Source organism: Bos indicus, chromosome 21, assembly GCF_029378745.1.
Source record: "Bos indicus isolate NIAB-ARS_2022 breed Sahiwal x Tharparkar chromosome 21, NIAB-ARS_B.indTharparkar_mat_pri_1.0, whole genome shotgun sequence".
In the NCBI taxonomy this organism is placed as follows: Eukaryota; Metazoa; Chordata; class Mammalia; order Artiodactyla; family Bovidae; genus Bos; species Bos indicus.
Window position 1 is genome coordinate 30464907 of NC_091780.1, and position 16384 is coordinate 30481290.

General features: G+C 41.0%; 1 protein-coding gene across 3 annotated transcripts in view; it reads left to right on the plus strand.

Annotated features, from left to right (window-relative positions):
* OTUD7A (OTU deubiquitinase 7A) overlaps positions 1–16384 on the plus strand; it is a 388133-nt gene that overhangs the window by 324114 nt on the left and 47635 nt on the right. For all 3 annotated transcript variants that reach the window (XM_070775293.1, XM_070775294.1, XM_070775295.1), the window contains one exon: positions 15880–15981. In XM_070775293.1, coding sequence (XP_070631394.1) covers positions 15880–15981 — 102 coding nt within the window. The remainder of the gene's footprint in view (positions 1–15879; positions 15982–16384) is intronic.

Genomic DNA, 16384 nt, shown 5'->3' on the forward strand with positions numbered 1-16384 from the left:
GACTCTACACATGGACATCACCAGATGGTCAATACCAAAATCAGGTTGATTATATTCTTTGCAGCCAAAGATGGAGAAGCTCTATACAGTCAGCAAAACCAAGACCAGGAGCTGACTGTGGCTCAGATCATGAACTCCTTATTGCTAAATTCAGACTGAAATTGAAGAAACTGGGAAAACCACTAGACCATTCAGGTATGACCTAAATCAAATCCCTTATGTTTATACAGTGGAAGTGACAAATAGATTCAAGGAATAGATCTGATAGAGTGACTGAAGAACTATGGACAGAAATTCATGACATTGTACAGGAGGCAGTGATCAAGACAGTCCCCAAGAAAAACAAATGCAAAGAGGCAAAATGGTTGTCTGAGGAGGCCTTACAAATAGCTATGAGAAGAGAAGCAAAAGGCAAAGGAGAAAAGGAAAGATATACCCATTTGAATGCAGAGTTCCAAAGAATAGCAAGGAGAGATAAGAAAGCCTTCCTCAGTGATCAATGCAAAGAAATAGAGGAAAACAATAAAATAAGAAAGACTAGAGATCTCTTCAAGAAAATTAGAGATACCAAGGGACTTTTCATGCAAAGATGGGCACAATAAAGGACAGAAATGGTACAGACCTAACAGAAGCAGAAGACAATAAGAAGAGGTGGCAAGAATACACAGAAAAACTATATATATAGAAAAGATCTTCTCGACCCAGATAATCACGATGTGTGATCACTCACCTAGAGCCAGACATCCTGGAATACGAAGTCAAGTGGGCCTTAGAAAGCATCATTACGAACAAAGCTAGCAGAAGTGATGGAATTCCAGTTGAGCTATTCCAAATCCTGAAAAATGATGCTGTGAAAGTGCTGCACTCAATATGCCAGCACATTTGGAAAACTCAGCAGTGGCCACAGGACTGGAAAAGGTCAGTTTTCATTCCAATCCCAAAGAAAGGCAATGCCAAAGAATGTTTAAGCTACTGCACAATTGCACTCATCTCACATGCTAGCAAAGTAATGCTCAAAATTCTCCAAGCCAGGGTTCAACAGTACATGAACCATGAACTTCCAGACATTGAAGCTGGATTTAGAAAAGTCTGAGGAACCAAAGATCAAATTGCCAACATCTGCTGGATCATTGAAAAAGCAAGAGAGTTCCAGAAAAACATCTACTTCTGCTTTATTGACCATGCCAAAGCCTTTGACTATGTGGATCACAACAAACTGTGGAAAATTCCGAAAGAGATGGGAATACCAAACCACCTGACCTGTCTCCTGAGAAATCTGTATGCAGGTCAAGAAGCAACAGTTAGAACTGGACATGGAACTATAGACTGGTCCCACATTGGGAAAGGAGTATGTCAAGGCTATATATATTATCACCCTGCTTATTTAACTTATATGCAGAGTATATCATGAGAAATGCTGGACTGGATAAAGCACAAACTGGAATCAAGATTTCTGGGAGAAATATCGATAACCTCAGATATGCAGATGACACCACCCTTATGGCAGAGAGCAAGGAAGAACTAAACAGCCTCTTGATGAAAGTGAAAGAGGAGAGTGAAAAAGTTGGCTTAAAGCTCAACATTCAGAAAACTAAGATCATGGCATCTAGTCCCATCACTTCATAGCAAATAGATGGGGAAACAATGGAAACAGTGACCGACTTTATTTTGGGGGGCCCCAAAATCACTGTAGATGGTGACTGTGGCCGTGAAATTTTAAGATTCTTGCTCCTTGGAAGAAAAGTTATGACCAACGTAGACAGCATATTAAAAAGCAGAGACATTACTTAGCCCACAAAGCCTCGCCTAGTCAAAGCTATGGTTTTTCCAATAGTCATGTATGGATGTGAGAGTTAGACTATAAAGAAAGCTGAATGCTGAAGAATTGATGCTTTTGAACTGTGGTGTTGGAGAAAACTCCTGAGAGTCCCTTGGACAGCAAGGAGATCCAACCAGTCCATCCTAAAGGAAATCAGTCCTGAATATTCATTGGAAGGACTGGTGCTGAAGCTGAAACTCCAATACTTTGGCCACCTGATGCAAAGAACTGATTCATTTGAAAAGACCCTGATGCTGGGAAAGATTGAAGGCGGAAGAAGAAGGGGACAACAGAGGATGAGATGGCTGGATGTCATCACCAACTCAGTGGACATGAGTTTGCGTAAACTCCAGGAGCTGGTGATGGACAGGGAAGTCTGGTGTGATGCAGTCCATGGGGTCACAAAGAGTCAGACACGACTGAGCAACTGAACTGAGCTGATGCACTATGAACATTCTTGTACGTGTTTTCAATAAACACAGGAATATGTTTTTGAAGATGCATACCTAGGAGTGGTATTGTTATGGAATCCAAGCTCATTCTGCTCATAGCACAACAGACTAATAAACTGAGAGTTGAGTTGTTTTACCAGGAATAAGGACTTTATTTGGAAAGCCAGCAAACTGAGAAGGTGGTGAACTTGTGTCCCAAAGAACCAACTTGCCTGAGTTAGAATTCAAGTTCCTTTTACACGAAAAAGGGGAGGGAGTAAAGTCAAACACTTCCTGGTTCCCATCAGCTTCCAGAGGAGATATGTTAATTTCTTCCTCTCTGCAGTCATTCATAGACGGGCCAGGTCAAAATATTTCCTGTTAGCTAAATAAAGGTGTTTTAGCTTAATGCTCATTACCTGGGAGGCAGGGTTTCTGGAGATGGGCCATGATGTGTAATTTAAGTTTATAGGTAACATCCCTTTAGTGATTAACTTAAAATACAGAGCCTCTTCCCTACTACAGTATTGCTGGGTTATAGGATTTACATATGTTCAGCTTGATAATAGTTTTCCAAATACTTTTCCGAAATGGATGTACCGACTGACTCTTGCACTGTTGAGAGTCCTGGATGTTCTGTATTTTTTGTCCTCCCGTTTTACTCACTGTGTTGGATGTATGGCCCATAGTGGCTTTAATTTTTATTTTCTGATGGCTAATGAAGTTGAATATCTTTTCATGTTACTGTCCATTGGTTATCCTCTTTCACTGGATGCCTTTTCAGGTTTTTTGCCCGTTTTTAACCTTCATCTTCTTGTTTGATTTGTGGGAATTCCTTATACATTATGAATATGTCCTTTATCAGATGTGTATTACAAATACCCTCACCCACTCTATGGGCTGTCCTTTTACTGACTGATACACTTTAATGAACAGATTATCCAATGCTAAAGTAGTTCAGTTTACCTTTTTTTCCTCTTTTTTCAGAACTTCTATTTTGGTTTAAGAAATCATTGCCTACCCCAGGTTTCTGAAGATAAAAACTCTTTCTTTCACAAATCTACAACCCACCTGAAAAATGACTTTTACACGTGGTGAAAGTCCATTTTCCCATATGTTTACATACCTACCCTGGTACCGTTATTGAAACCATTTTTATCTGCTGTACTGCAAGGTAACATTTGAGATAAAGCAGGTGATTGTATATGTGAGGGTCTGATTTGGACTCTGTTTTGTTCCTTTAGTGCGTCTGTCCTTAATACAAGATGACCATCGTTTTATAAGTCATATCATGGGGTATAAGTCCTCCAGCTTCATTTTTCTTCTTATGATTTGTCTTTGCTATTCTCAGCCTTTACATTTCTACATAAATTAATGTGTATATATGATATATAGAATAATTATATATTTAATATGGAATCTATATGTTAATTCCATATAAATCTATAGATCAAGTGAGAGAAATTTATATATTCGCAATATTAAATTTCCTAATCAGTGAACATGACATGTTCCTTAACTCTTTCACAAATATTTTTTAATTTTCAAAGTAAGGGTCTTGAACATTATTCATTAGATTATCTCTATGCATTTTATGTATTTTGTTACATTGTAAAGAAATGCTCTTAAAGTGCCAGCAACAGCTGAGATATAGAAATACACTTTATTGTTATTTATTAATCTTGTATTCTAGAACCTTTCTAAATTTATTTATAAACTCTAGTAGCTTATAGAATTTTTTGGACTTTGTAGGTCCATGATCTATAAAAAACAAAGAATGATAGTTTTATTTTTTCCTTTCCAATTGGAGTGGGGGTAGGTTCTTTTTGTCTTACTACATTGTATAGGTCTTCCAGGAAATTTTTGAATTGGAGAGTTAATAGCAGATATCCTCGACTAATTTCCAATCTCAGAGGGAAATGTACTATTTCACCAGTAAATATGATATTAGCTGTAGCATTTTTGTAGATACTACAATACATATGAGATTAAGGTAGTTACCTTCCATTCCCAGTTTGCTAACTTTTTATCTTTCATAAATGATGTTGAAAGTTATCGAATGCTTTTTCTTTATCCTTTAAAGTGATCATGTGATTTTCCTCTTTTTTTCTGTACATTGGTGGGTTATATTGATTGATTTTCAAATGGTTACCCACTCGTACATTCCTGGAGTAAACCTCAAACCTCATTTAGTTATGGTATCATTGCTTCTGTGTATCACTGAATTTGATTTGCTAGTGTTTTGATTAGAATTTTGACATCTATGTTCATGAGAAATATTAATCTTTTGTTTCCTGTAATGTTCACATTAGCTTTTAATATGAAGATTAGTTTAGCCTCATAAAAAGAGTTGTAAAGTCTATCCTCTGTTTCTATTCTGTGGAGGAGTTTCTATAAGATTGATGTTATAACTTTTTTAAATGATTGGAAAAATTCACTCTGAAACCACATGATCATGTGGCTGTGTTTTGTGTGTGTTTTAAAATTACAGACTTGATTTCTTTTAAGACATTTTGAACTATTCAGAATCTCTTTTTCTTCTTATGTCATTTTGAAATGGCTTTGAAGAATTTGCTGTTTTATCTAAATTCTCAGATGTTTATGTTAGCTCATAATTTTTTTTTAATGTCAATAGGATCTGTGATGATGGCCGTTTTTTTCTTTTTTAAAAAACATGTATTTATTTATTTGCACCGTTTCTCAGCTGTGGCACCCAGCACCTTCAGTCTTCACTGCCACATGCGAGATCTTTTAGTTGTGGCGTATGAACCCTTAGCCATGGCTCGTGGTATCTACTTCCTGGACCAGGGTTGAACCCACCCCCCCTACACTGGGAGCACAAGTCTTAGCCACTGGGCCACCAGGGAAGTCCTAATGGTCCCTTTTTCATTTCCAGTGTTGATACTTTGAAATTTCCTTTGGTTTTCATTAATAATGTTGCTAGGGACATGTGAATCTTATTAACCTATTCAAGGAACCTTTCTTGGTCTCCATTGGCTTTTCCTTGGTACATTTATTTCCTGTTTCATTAACCTCTACTCTTAATTTTTATTCCTTCTGTCCTTTTCATTTGGGTTAGATGTGCTGTTCTTTCTTCTGGCTTCATGAAATGGAAGTTTATATCACTATATCTTCTTTGGCAGTATGCTATAATGTTGTAAATGCTCTAAAGCCATAAATGTCTTTCTGTGCAGTGTTTTGGGCTTCCCTGATATCTCCATTGGTAAAAAAAAAATCCACCTGCAGGAGACCCTGGTTCAATTCCTGGGTTGGAAAGATCCACTGGAGAAGGGATAGGCTACCCACTCCAGTATTCTTGGGCTTCCCTTTTGGCTCAGCTGATAAAGTATCTGCCTGCAATGTGGGAGACCTGGGTTCAATCCCTGGGTTGGGAAGATTCCCTGGAGAAAGGAAAGGCAGTATTCTGGCCTGGAGAATTCCATGGACTGTGTAGTCCATGGGGTTGCGACTTCCCCTTTCACTGATGAGTGATCCTCATGGGGCCATTCTACCTTGTTTGTGCTGAGGCTGAGGTGACCACCCCAGAAAAGGAATATCAGGCCAGGATCACCAGGCTTCCATGGGGGAGGTATCCAGTTTTGACTTTTCCAATGGGGTGAACATGGCAGTCATGTCATGGGGGTGACAAGCCCGAAAGGGATACCTGTTGTCTGGATGCCACCTCCCCCTGCCAGAGGTTCCAGTCAGCAAAAGCATTGATCACAGACTCTTGGAACTCAAAGGGACACTGGGACTGTAGGGCCCCAAAGTAGCAAACGTACTAGAGTTTGCTAGGCCACTTCCAACTTAGCCTGATGGGCTGGCTCCATGAATGGGAAGCTGGTGTGCAAGTTGGAGGTCATAAAGGACCAATTAGAATGCCCAGGTGAGGCATATATGCATCTCCAACTCAGAACCTAAGTAGGAGCCCTCTTTTGCAGTGGATTGTGATGGCTAAGAGACTGCAGTTTTCCTTGACCACCAGAGAGATTGATAATTGCAAATCCCCAACAGCATCCCAAGAAACTTGACTTCACAAGGAGGCTCTTAAATTTTGTTGGGACTTTTCAGCCACCCAGCTGGCTGAGGTATGATATGACAGAGTCCAGGCCCCAAGGCTGACTTCTGATGTGCAAGTCAGCAGTTGTCGTCTACAAGGTGAAAACTCGGACCCCATGAGTAGTAGGCCTCCTGTGCAACCCTGACTTACTCACCAGGAGTAAATGGCAGGAGCATTTTCCCCATTCACCCTTCTCGACTTGCGGCTCTTCTGATCAAAATAATCCCCTTTGGCATTTATGGGATGGGACATCCATGCGTGTGAACTTAATTCCTATTGTACGTTCAAGTTCAGAAGCAGCAACAAGTCTGCACTGGATTGGACCCAGGGGCACTGCACACAGAATTCCACGAGCTTCCATTCCCCACTGTGAACATACCCAACTCCTGTCAGTTGAGCTCAGAGGCCACTTCCCCTTGTGTCTGGGTAGGATGGTAACTTTGGACCTTTCTCCAACAGAACCATAAAAGTGTGAGTGCCTCTCCTCCATAAGGTGCCCCAGCTCACTTGGACAAGTGCATGTGACCTGTGGTCCCCGCTCTGGGGCAGAGAGACCTGGGCCTCATCCCTATTCAGTTCAGTTCAGTCGCTCAGTCGTGTCCGACTCTTTGCGACCCCATGAATCGCACCACGCCAGGCCTCCCTGTCCATCACCAACTCCCGGAGTTCACTCAGACTCACGTCCATCGAGTCAGTGATGCCATCCAGCCATCTTATCCTCTGTCGTCCCCTTCTCCTCCTGCCCCCAATCCCTCCCAGCATCAGAGTCTTTTCCAGTGAGTCAGCTCTTCACATGAGGTGGCCAAAGTACTGGAGCTTCAGCTTTTGCATCATTCCTTCCAAAGAAATCCCAGGGCTGATCTCCTTCAGAATGGACTGGTTGGATCTCCTTGCAGTCCAAGGGACTCTCAAGAGTCTTCTCCAACACCACAGTTCAAAAGCATCAATTCTTCGGCACTCAGCCTTCTTCACAGTCCAACTCTCACATCCATACATGACCACAGGAAAAACCATAGCCTTGACTAGAGGACCTTTGTTGGCAAAATAATGTCTCTGCTTTTCAATATGCTATCTAGGTTGGTCATAACTTTCCTTCCAAGGAGTAAGCATCTTTTAATTTCATGGCTGCAGTCACCATCTGCAGTGATTTTGGAGCCCAAAAAAATAAAGTCTGACACTGTTTTCACTGTTTCCCCATCTATTTCCCATGAAGTGATGGGACCAGATACCATGATCTTTGTTTTCTGAATGTTGAGCTTTAAGCCAGCTTTTTCACTCTCCTCTTTCACTTTCATCAAGAGGCTTTTTAGTTCCTCTTCACTTTCTGCCATAAGGGTGGTGTCATCTGCGTATCTGAGGTTATTGATAGTTCTCCCTGGCAATCTTGATTCCAGCCTGTGTTTCTTCCAGTCCAGCATTTCTCATGATGTACTCTGCATATAAGTTAAATAAGCAGGGCGACAATATACAGCCTTGACGTACTCCTTTTCCTATTTGGAACCAGTCTGTTGTTCCATGTCCAGTTCTAACTGTTGCTTCCTGACCTGCATACAGATTTCTCAAGAGGCAGGTCAGGTGGTCTGGTATGCCCATCTCTTTCAGAATTTCCCACAGTTTATTGTGATCCACACAGTCAAAGGCTTTGGCACAGTCAACAAAGCAGAAATAGATGTTTTTCTGGAACTCTCTTGCTTTTTCCATGATCCAGCAGATGTTGGCAATTTGATCTCTGGTTCCTCTGCCTTTTCTAAAACCAGCTTGAAAACATCAGAAATTTCACAGTTCACATATTGCTGAAGCCTGGCTTGGAGAATTTTGAGCATTACTTTACTAGCATGTGAGATGAGTGCAATTGTTCGGTAGTTTGAGCATTCTTTGGTGTTGCCTTTCTTTGGGATTAGAATGAAAACTGACCTTTTCCAGTCCTGTGGCCACTGCTGAGTTTTCCAAATTTGCTGGCATATTGAGTGTAGCACTTTCACAGCATCATCTTTCAGGATTTGAAATAGTTCAACTGGAATTCCATCACCTCCACTAGCTTAGTTTGTAGTGATGCTTTCTAAGGCCCACTTGACTTCACATTCCAGGATGTCTGGCTCTAGGTCAGTGATCACACCATCGTGATTATCTAGGTTGTGAAGATCTTTTTTGTACAGTTTTTCTGTGTATTCTTGCCACCTCTTCTTGATATATCCTGCTTCTGTTAGGTCCGTATAATTCCTGTCCTTTATCGAGCCCATCTTTGCATAAAATGTTCCCTTGGTATCTCTAGTTTTCTTGAAGTGATCTCTAGTCTTTCCCATTCTGTTGTTTTCCTCTATTTCTTTGCATTGATTGCTGAGGAAGGCTTTCTTATATCTTCTTGCTATTCTTTGGAACTCTGCATTCAGATGCTTATATCTTTCCTTTTCTGCTTTGCTTTTTGCTTCTCTTCTTTTCACAGCTATTTGTAAGGCCTTCCCAGACAGCCATTTTGCTTTTTTGCATTTCTTTTCCATGGGGATGGTCTTGATCCCTGTCTCCTGTACAGTGTCACGAACCTCATTCCATAGTTCATCAGGCACTCTATCTATCAGATCTAGGTCCTTAAATCTATTTCTCACTTCCACTGTATAATCATAAGGGATTTGATTTAGGTCATACCTGAATGGTCTAGTGGTTTTCCCTACTTTCTTCAATTTAAGTCTGAATTTGGTAATAATGAGTTCATGATCTGAGCCACAGTCAGCTCCTGGTCTTGTTTTTGCTGACTGTATAGAGCTTCTCCATCTTTGGCTGCAAAGATATAATCAACCTGATTTCGGTGTTGACCATCTGGTAATGTCCATGTGTAGAGTCTTCTCTTGTGTTGTTGGAAGAGGGTGTTTGCTATGACCAGTGCATTTTCTTGGCAAAACTCTATTAGCCTTTGCCCTGCTTCATTCTGTACTCCAAGACCAAATTTGCCTGGTACTCCAGGTATTTCTTGACTTCCTACTTTTGCATTCCAGTCCCCTATAATGAAAAGGACATCTTTTTTGGGTGTTAGCTCTAAAAGGTCTTGTAGGTCTTCATAGAACCGTTCAATTTCAGCTTCTTCAGCGTTACTGGTTGGGGCATAGACTTGGATTACTGTGATATTGATTGGTTTGCCTTGGAAACGAACAGAGATCATTCTGTCGTTTTTTGAGATTGCATCCAAGTACTGCATTTCAGACTCTTTTGTTGACCATGATGGCTACTCCATTTCTTCTGAGGGATTCCTGCCTGCAGTAGTAGATATAATGGTCATCTGAGTTAAATTCACCCATTCCAGTCCATTTCAGTTTGCTGATTCCTAGAATGTCGACATTCACTCTTGCCATCTCTTGCTTGACCACTTCCAATTTGCCTTGATTCATGGACCTGACATTCCAGGTTCCTATGCAATATTGCTCTTTACAGCATCAGACCTTGCTTCTATCACCAGTCACATGCACAGCTGGGTATTGTTTTTGCTTTGGCTCCATCCCTTCATTCTTTCTGGAGTTATTTTTCCACTGATCTCTAGTAGCATACTGGGCACCTACTGACCTGGGGAGTTCCTCTTTCAGTATCCTATCATTTTGCCTTTTCATACTGTTCATGGGGATCTCAAAGCCAGAATACTGAAGTGGTTTGCCATTCCCTTCTCCAGTGGACCACATTCTGTCAGATCTCTCCACCATGACCCGCCCGTCTTGGGTTGCCCCACAGGCATGGCTTAGTTTCATTGAGTTAGACAAGGCTGTGGTCCTAGTGTGATTAGATTGACTAGTTTGCTGTGCATATGGTTTCAGTGTGTCTGCCCTCTGATGCCCTCTTGCAACACCTACCGTCTTACTTGGGTTTCTCTTACCTTGGGCGTGGTGTATCTCTTCACGGCTGCTCCAGCAAAGCGCAGCCGTTGCTCCTTACCTTGGAGGAGGGGTATCTCCTCACTGCCGCCCTTCCTGACCTTCAACGTGGGATAGCTCCTTTAGGCCCTCCTGCGCCCACGCAGCCACCGCTCCTTGGACGTGGGGTTGCTCCTCCCGGCCGGCGCCCCTGGCCTCGGGTGTGGGATAGGTCCTCCCGGCCGCGCTTTAGTGCGCCGGTCACAGCCGCCCACCCTTTCATGAAAGCAGCTGATGTTGGGGAAGAGAGGTAGGGAGGGGCCAGCAGGTGCAGAGGGAGAGAGCCAGGTGCGGTTACTTTCATTTCTGAGTTCTTTTACAATTAAGTCAAATGAATTTCCCATGATCTGGTCCATCAGAAACCCTATATCAATTTGGGGGCTCCTTGGAATCAGACAGGAGGGGAGTGAGCATCAGCCCCATTCAGCCCTACTCTTACTGCTTCACCTCCAAACAACTGTTAATAGATAAGATAGTTGGGCCCTTACTCACTGGCCCTTTGCCCATCACCTGGTAAGAGAGTTCCCCACAGAATCCTGGGACTATCTTTTTCTACCTCCTAACCTAGCTTCCTGACCCCGTGTCCTATCTCTTTGAGAAAGCCCAGTCTCTGTTGGAATCCTGTCTCCATCTTTAAAAACTGTTCAGAACTGTGAAGATCCTATTCTGCAAGCTGGTTAGTCAGCCCAACATAGGTTCATGAATGCTGGAAGAAGATATTAGATTTCTGGGTCAGAGGCAGAAGACTTTATCATTCTGTCATCAGGCAGCATGAACTCCATGTTTATGTGAATTTCCCTTGCCCTCCAACCCCCGTAGGTGATGCAGAAGCAGGGATGGGAGATACTGTGCACATAGTGGATTTGTTTCACTGTTCAGAACCCTAACCCCCAACACACAAGTCAATTGAAAATATGACTACTAAATATGTTATGGGCTTCCCTGGTAGCTCGGATGGTAAAGAATCTGCCTGCAATGTAGGAGGCCAGGGTTTGATCCCTGGATCAGGAAGATCCCCTGCAAAAGGGAATAGCTAACCACTCTAGTATTCTTGCCTGGAGAACTGCATGAACAGAGGAGCCTAGTGGGCTACAGTCCATGTAGTTGCAAAGAGTCAGACACAGTTGATAAACTAACACACACACAAATGTGGTATACACCTGAGATTTATCCTAAAATACATGTAAAGCAAAACTTGACAGACTCAAAAGAGAAACAGACACATCTAAAATCAAAATTGGAAATTTTACTAGAATTCTCTTGATAAATTATACAATAAATATTCAAAAAAAATCAGTAGGGATTAGATGAAGATAAATAAAGAAGTTAACCCAATTTACATACATACCACATGGCACCTACCAATTGCAGAATAAATATATATTATTTTCAAGTAAGAAATTTTCCAAATTGACCACATGGTGGGCCATAAGGATTGTATCAATAAATTTCAAAGAATTTGAAATCATTCAGGCATAATAAATATCTGACCTTACTATACAATGAAATATCCCTCTTTATCTTATGCCTTAATAATGTTTATTTCATCCAGTATCAAAGTTTGCCAGCTTTACTTTTGCTTGTTTTTGAATGATGTATCTTTTTCAGCCTACTTACTGTCAAATTTCTATATCATCATATTTATAGTTTCTTTTATAAACATCCTTTAGTTGGTTTTGAAAGCAGGCTGATAGTGCATTTTTTTTATGGTGTCTTTTAATTGAAATCTGGCTTCCCTGGTGGCTCAGTCAAAGAATCCATCTGCCAATGCAGGAGACACAGGTTCGATCCCTGGGTCAGGAAGGTCCCCTGGAGAAGGAAATGGCAAGCCAGTCCCGTATTCTTGCCTGGGAAATCCCATGGAGGGAGGAGCTATAGTCCATAGAGTCTCAAAAAGTCAGACATAACTTAGGGACTAAACAGCAGCAACAACAGCAAGTTTAATTGGAATATTTAGTCCAATCACTTTTAATATAAATGCTCTTTTGGTTTAAATCTGTTATCATGGTGTTTTTTATTGTCATATTTCTTTTTTTCTCTCGTACTATTTTGAATTATTTAAGAATATTTATCATTTTGTTTTCCCCTCTAATATCTTGTTAGTTATACATTTCTTATCATTCTTTGTGTGGTTACCCTATAGTTTACAACATGCATTTTTGAGCTATTAGAATTTATCTTAAGTTAGCACTTTTACCTCTTTCTGCTGTCATGTGTTTTTAGTTCTACATATAATTTAACCCAAAAAAGCCATTACTAGTATTGCTTTGAACAGCCAATATTTACCAATATATGCAGTACCCTTTTTTTTTTTTTTTTTTTGTATACCCTCCTTCCATCAAAGTCATTTTCCTTCTCTCTGGAGATCTGTCTTTAGTATTCCTTACTGTAGATCGGATGGTGATAAATTGTTTATTTCTATTTATCTGAGGTATAGAATTCTAAGTTGGTAATAATTGCCTTTCTTCAAAACACCTTGCATAGATTGTGAAATTGCATTTGATCTATGCATCAATTTAGAGAGAATTCACATCTTTACTGTGTTGAGAGTCATCCAATTGTGAATATAGTATGTATCTTCCATTGTTTGGGCTTCCCTGGTGGCTCAGAGGTTAAAGTGTCTGCCTGCAATGCAGGAGACCTGGGTTTGATCCCTGGGTTGGGAAGATTCCCTGGAGAAGGAAATGGCAACCCACACCAGTATTCTTGCCTGGAGAATCCCATGGACGGAGGAGCCTGGTAGGCTACAGTCCACGGGATCACAAAGAATCGGACACAACTGAGCGACTTCACTTTCACTTTTCTTTCCAATTACTTAGATCTTCCTTGATTTCTTTTATCAGCATTTTCTAGTTTTTAGCATACAAGTACTGAAGATACATGTTTCCTCGCTTCTTGAATTCATACATTTATAGGTTTTGTTTGTTTTTTGCTTGTTTGTTTTACAAAATTTGGGAAGTTTTCAGTAGTTATTTCTTTGGATACTTTTTTCAGCTTTACCCTATTTCTTCTCTCCTATGGGACTCTGATCACATGATCTTTTTTAGTTTATTTTCTGTCTATTATTCAGATTCTTTATTTCTCTGTTATGCCTGGTCATTCACAGATTCTTTATTCTCTTCATTCTGCTGTTAAACACATCCATTGAGGTTTTTCATCAGTTGTTGCATTATTTTTGTTCAAAAATCCTCATTTGGTTTTTCTTTGTATCTTTTATTGTTGTTGAGCCTTATTTTTTTTGACTGACATTTTTCTATTTTTTTCCATTTGTTTCAAGCCTGTTTATAATTGTTGAAGCATTTTCATGATGCCTGCTTTAAAATCTCTCAGATAATTGTAACATCTGTATCATGTGTGTTGGTGTTGGTTACTTGTCTTTCCTCTTTCCATTTGAGGTCTTCCTGGTTCTTGGTGCAAATAGCTTTCAATTAAAAATTTTATGTTTGGGGTATTGTTATAAGACTCTGAATCTTATTTAAAGCTTATGTTTTAGCAGACTTTCTCTGACAGCACTCCATTAGGTACCGTGCACCACTGATTGATAATCACCAGACAGGAGTGGACGTACAGGTTTTTATTTAATTGGGTATGACCGCTTTACAGTCTTGTGCTGGCTTCTGCTACAGAGCAATACAAGTCAGCCATATATATATGTATCCCTTCGCTCTGAAGCTTACCACCCACACCCTCATCTTATGCCTCTATGTTGTCACAGAGCATCAGGCTGGGCTCCCTGTGTTATATAGTAGCTTCCCACTGGCTATCTATTTTACACATGGTAGTGCTCGTCAGTCCCACTTTTCTAGAGTTCATATGTACGCATTAATATGCGATATTTGTGTTGCATGTACAGATTTTCCAAGCTGCCTCTGCTGACACCTAATGTGGGGTGAACTTCTTGGTACTGCTGGATGGTGGTGGGGGACCTCATCACCCTCTGATGGGGGTGAAAGGCCAGGCTCCCTGTGTGTTCTCAATTGGGGTGGGGGTGGACTCCTCATTACCATCCAGCAGGGTTGAAGTCCTGACTCTGCACCACCTGGCAGTGGGGGAGGGGTGGAGAGTGACTCATTGCAGCCTGGCAAGGATGAAGTCTCTGCTCCCCACTCTGCTAGTTGGTAGGAGGGCTACAGTTCGTTCTACAGATATAGCTGGAATACAGTGGCTATTTCTAATCTGTGGCTGTCAGGCTCAACTAACCGTCTCCTGGTATTCTGTCTAGAGAGAGCATCATTTTTTTTTTTTTTTAATGATTTCCATTAGTTCCAGACTGTCACCTTCTCTAGCATCTAATCTGGGGTTTGTGAGCCAAAGAGGAACCCAGGGCACTTACCACCAGGCTGAGCTCAGGTCTTGAGTTTCTTAACCAGTCTGCCTTCTATCCGCCTTTCAATCTGCCCATGCTGTTTTATACCTAATGTCCAAGGGTTTTAGTTGTACTTAGTAGAAACAGTAGGGGGAGAAGATGTCTACTCTGTTTTCCTGGAAGCAAAAGTCTCAAGATGTGTTAATGAAATTTAATATGACTCTACCAAAATACCTACAGAGGTTTGATGTATAAAATTAAATGTAGTCAGAGAGAAAAAGACAAATATCACATGATATCACTAATATGTGGAATCTAAAAAAAATGATAGTGAGTGAGTGAAGTCGCTCAGTCGTGTCCGACTCTTTGCAACCCCATGGACTATAGCCTACCAGGCTCCTCTGTCCATGAGATTTTCCAGGCAAGAGTACTGGAGTGGGTTTCCATTTCCTTCTCCAAAAAAAAAAAAAAAAAAGATACAAAGAACTTATTTACAAAACAGAAATAGGCCTACAGACACAGAAAAGACAAATTTATAGTTATCAAAGGGGAAAGAGGGGGATAAATTAGGAGTTTGGGATTAACAAATACACATTACTATGTGTAAAATAGATAAACAATAAAGACCCACTGTATAACACAGGAAAATACATTCAATATCTTTGAATAGGTAATAAGCTATGATGGAAAATAATCTGAAAAACAATAGGTATATGTATGTATGTATAACTGAACCACCTTGCTGTATACTGGGAGCATTGTACATCAACTATACATCAATTTAAAAAAATTAAATTTAACCATACTCTCAAAGGTATGTATACATCAACAAATAATGATTTTTTAAATAACTTTTGGGAAGAAAAATTGTGTTCAAGGAAATTACACAAAAATTTTGTGTAAAATATGTTCCCAGATTCAAGAAGAGAAGGCTTTAATCTTGAGTTTCTTGTTAACTGATGGAAGGATTTGGCTATTTTTTATCTTAAAAGAAAAAATATCTCTGTTTTGTCTGAGCATAAGTAGCCATCACGCTGGTGGCTCAGTGGTGAAGAATCCACCTGCCAGTGCAGGAGCCACAGTAGACTCGGGTTCAGTCCCTGGGTCAGGAAGATCATCTGAAGGAGGAAATGGAAACCCACTCCAGTATTCTTCCCTGGAAAATCCCATGGACAGAGAAGCCAACAGGCTACAGTTCATGGGGTTGCAAAATTGAACACGACTGACCAGCTGAGCACACACAGCCATAACCCTCCGCCTTACCACTGAAGTTCTCTAGAATCCTCTAGAAAATCACCCACTGATATTAAAGCTTACTTAGCAAACATCCGTATTTGTCCTGGGATTCTAAACATGAGCTTCTGTTCCAGGTCGCCTGAATTGGTGGTCCACCGTGTGTACGAGCTGTAAACGGCTTCTTCCTTTGGCCACGACAGGGGACGGGAACTGCCTTTTACATGCGGCCTCACTGGGTAAGCCCTGCAGTGTAGACAGAGAGTGGCAGTGCCCAGGCCTTCTCTGTGTATCATTAGAGGACAATCTTATACTAAGTAGAGTGACGTGCATCACTGTCAACTGAAAAGATCCCCAAGGGATGGAGCCAACAACCCCCAGCCTTCTTGTCAAGCAGCTGGCAGGCTTGGTGGGGGCATAGAGCACGCATGAGAAAAGATCTGTCCTGATAGAAGGAGGCCTGAGCAGACCTGCAGGGATGGGCAGTAGACATCGGGGTCTAGAGCAATCAAAGAGGACTTCCTGAAGGAGCTGAGATTTTCCTGAGGCTTGAAGAACTTGAAAGAATATAAATAGGACCCTCCAGGCAGGGAGAGCACACGGATAAAGTGGAAAGTCAGGAAATAACAGGGTGTTTGGGAT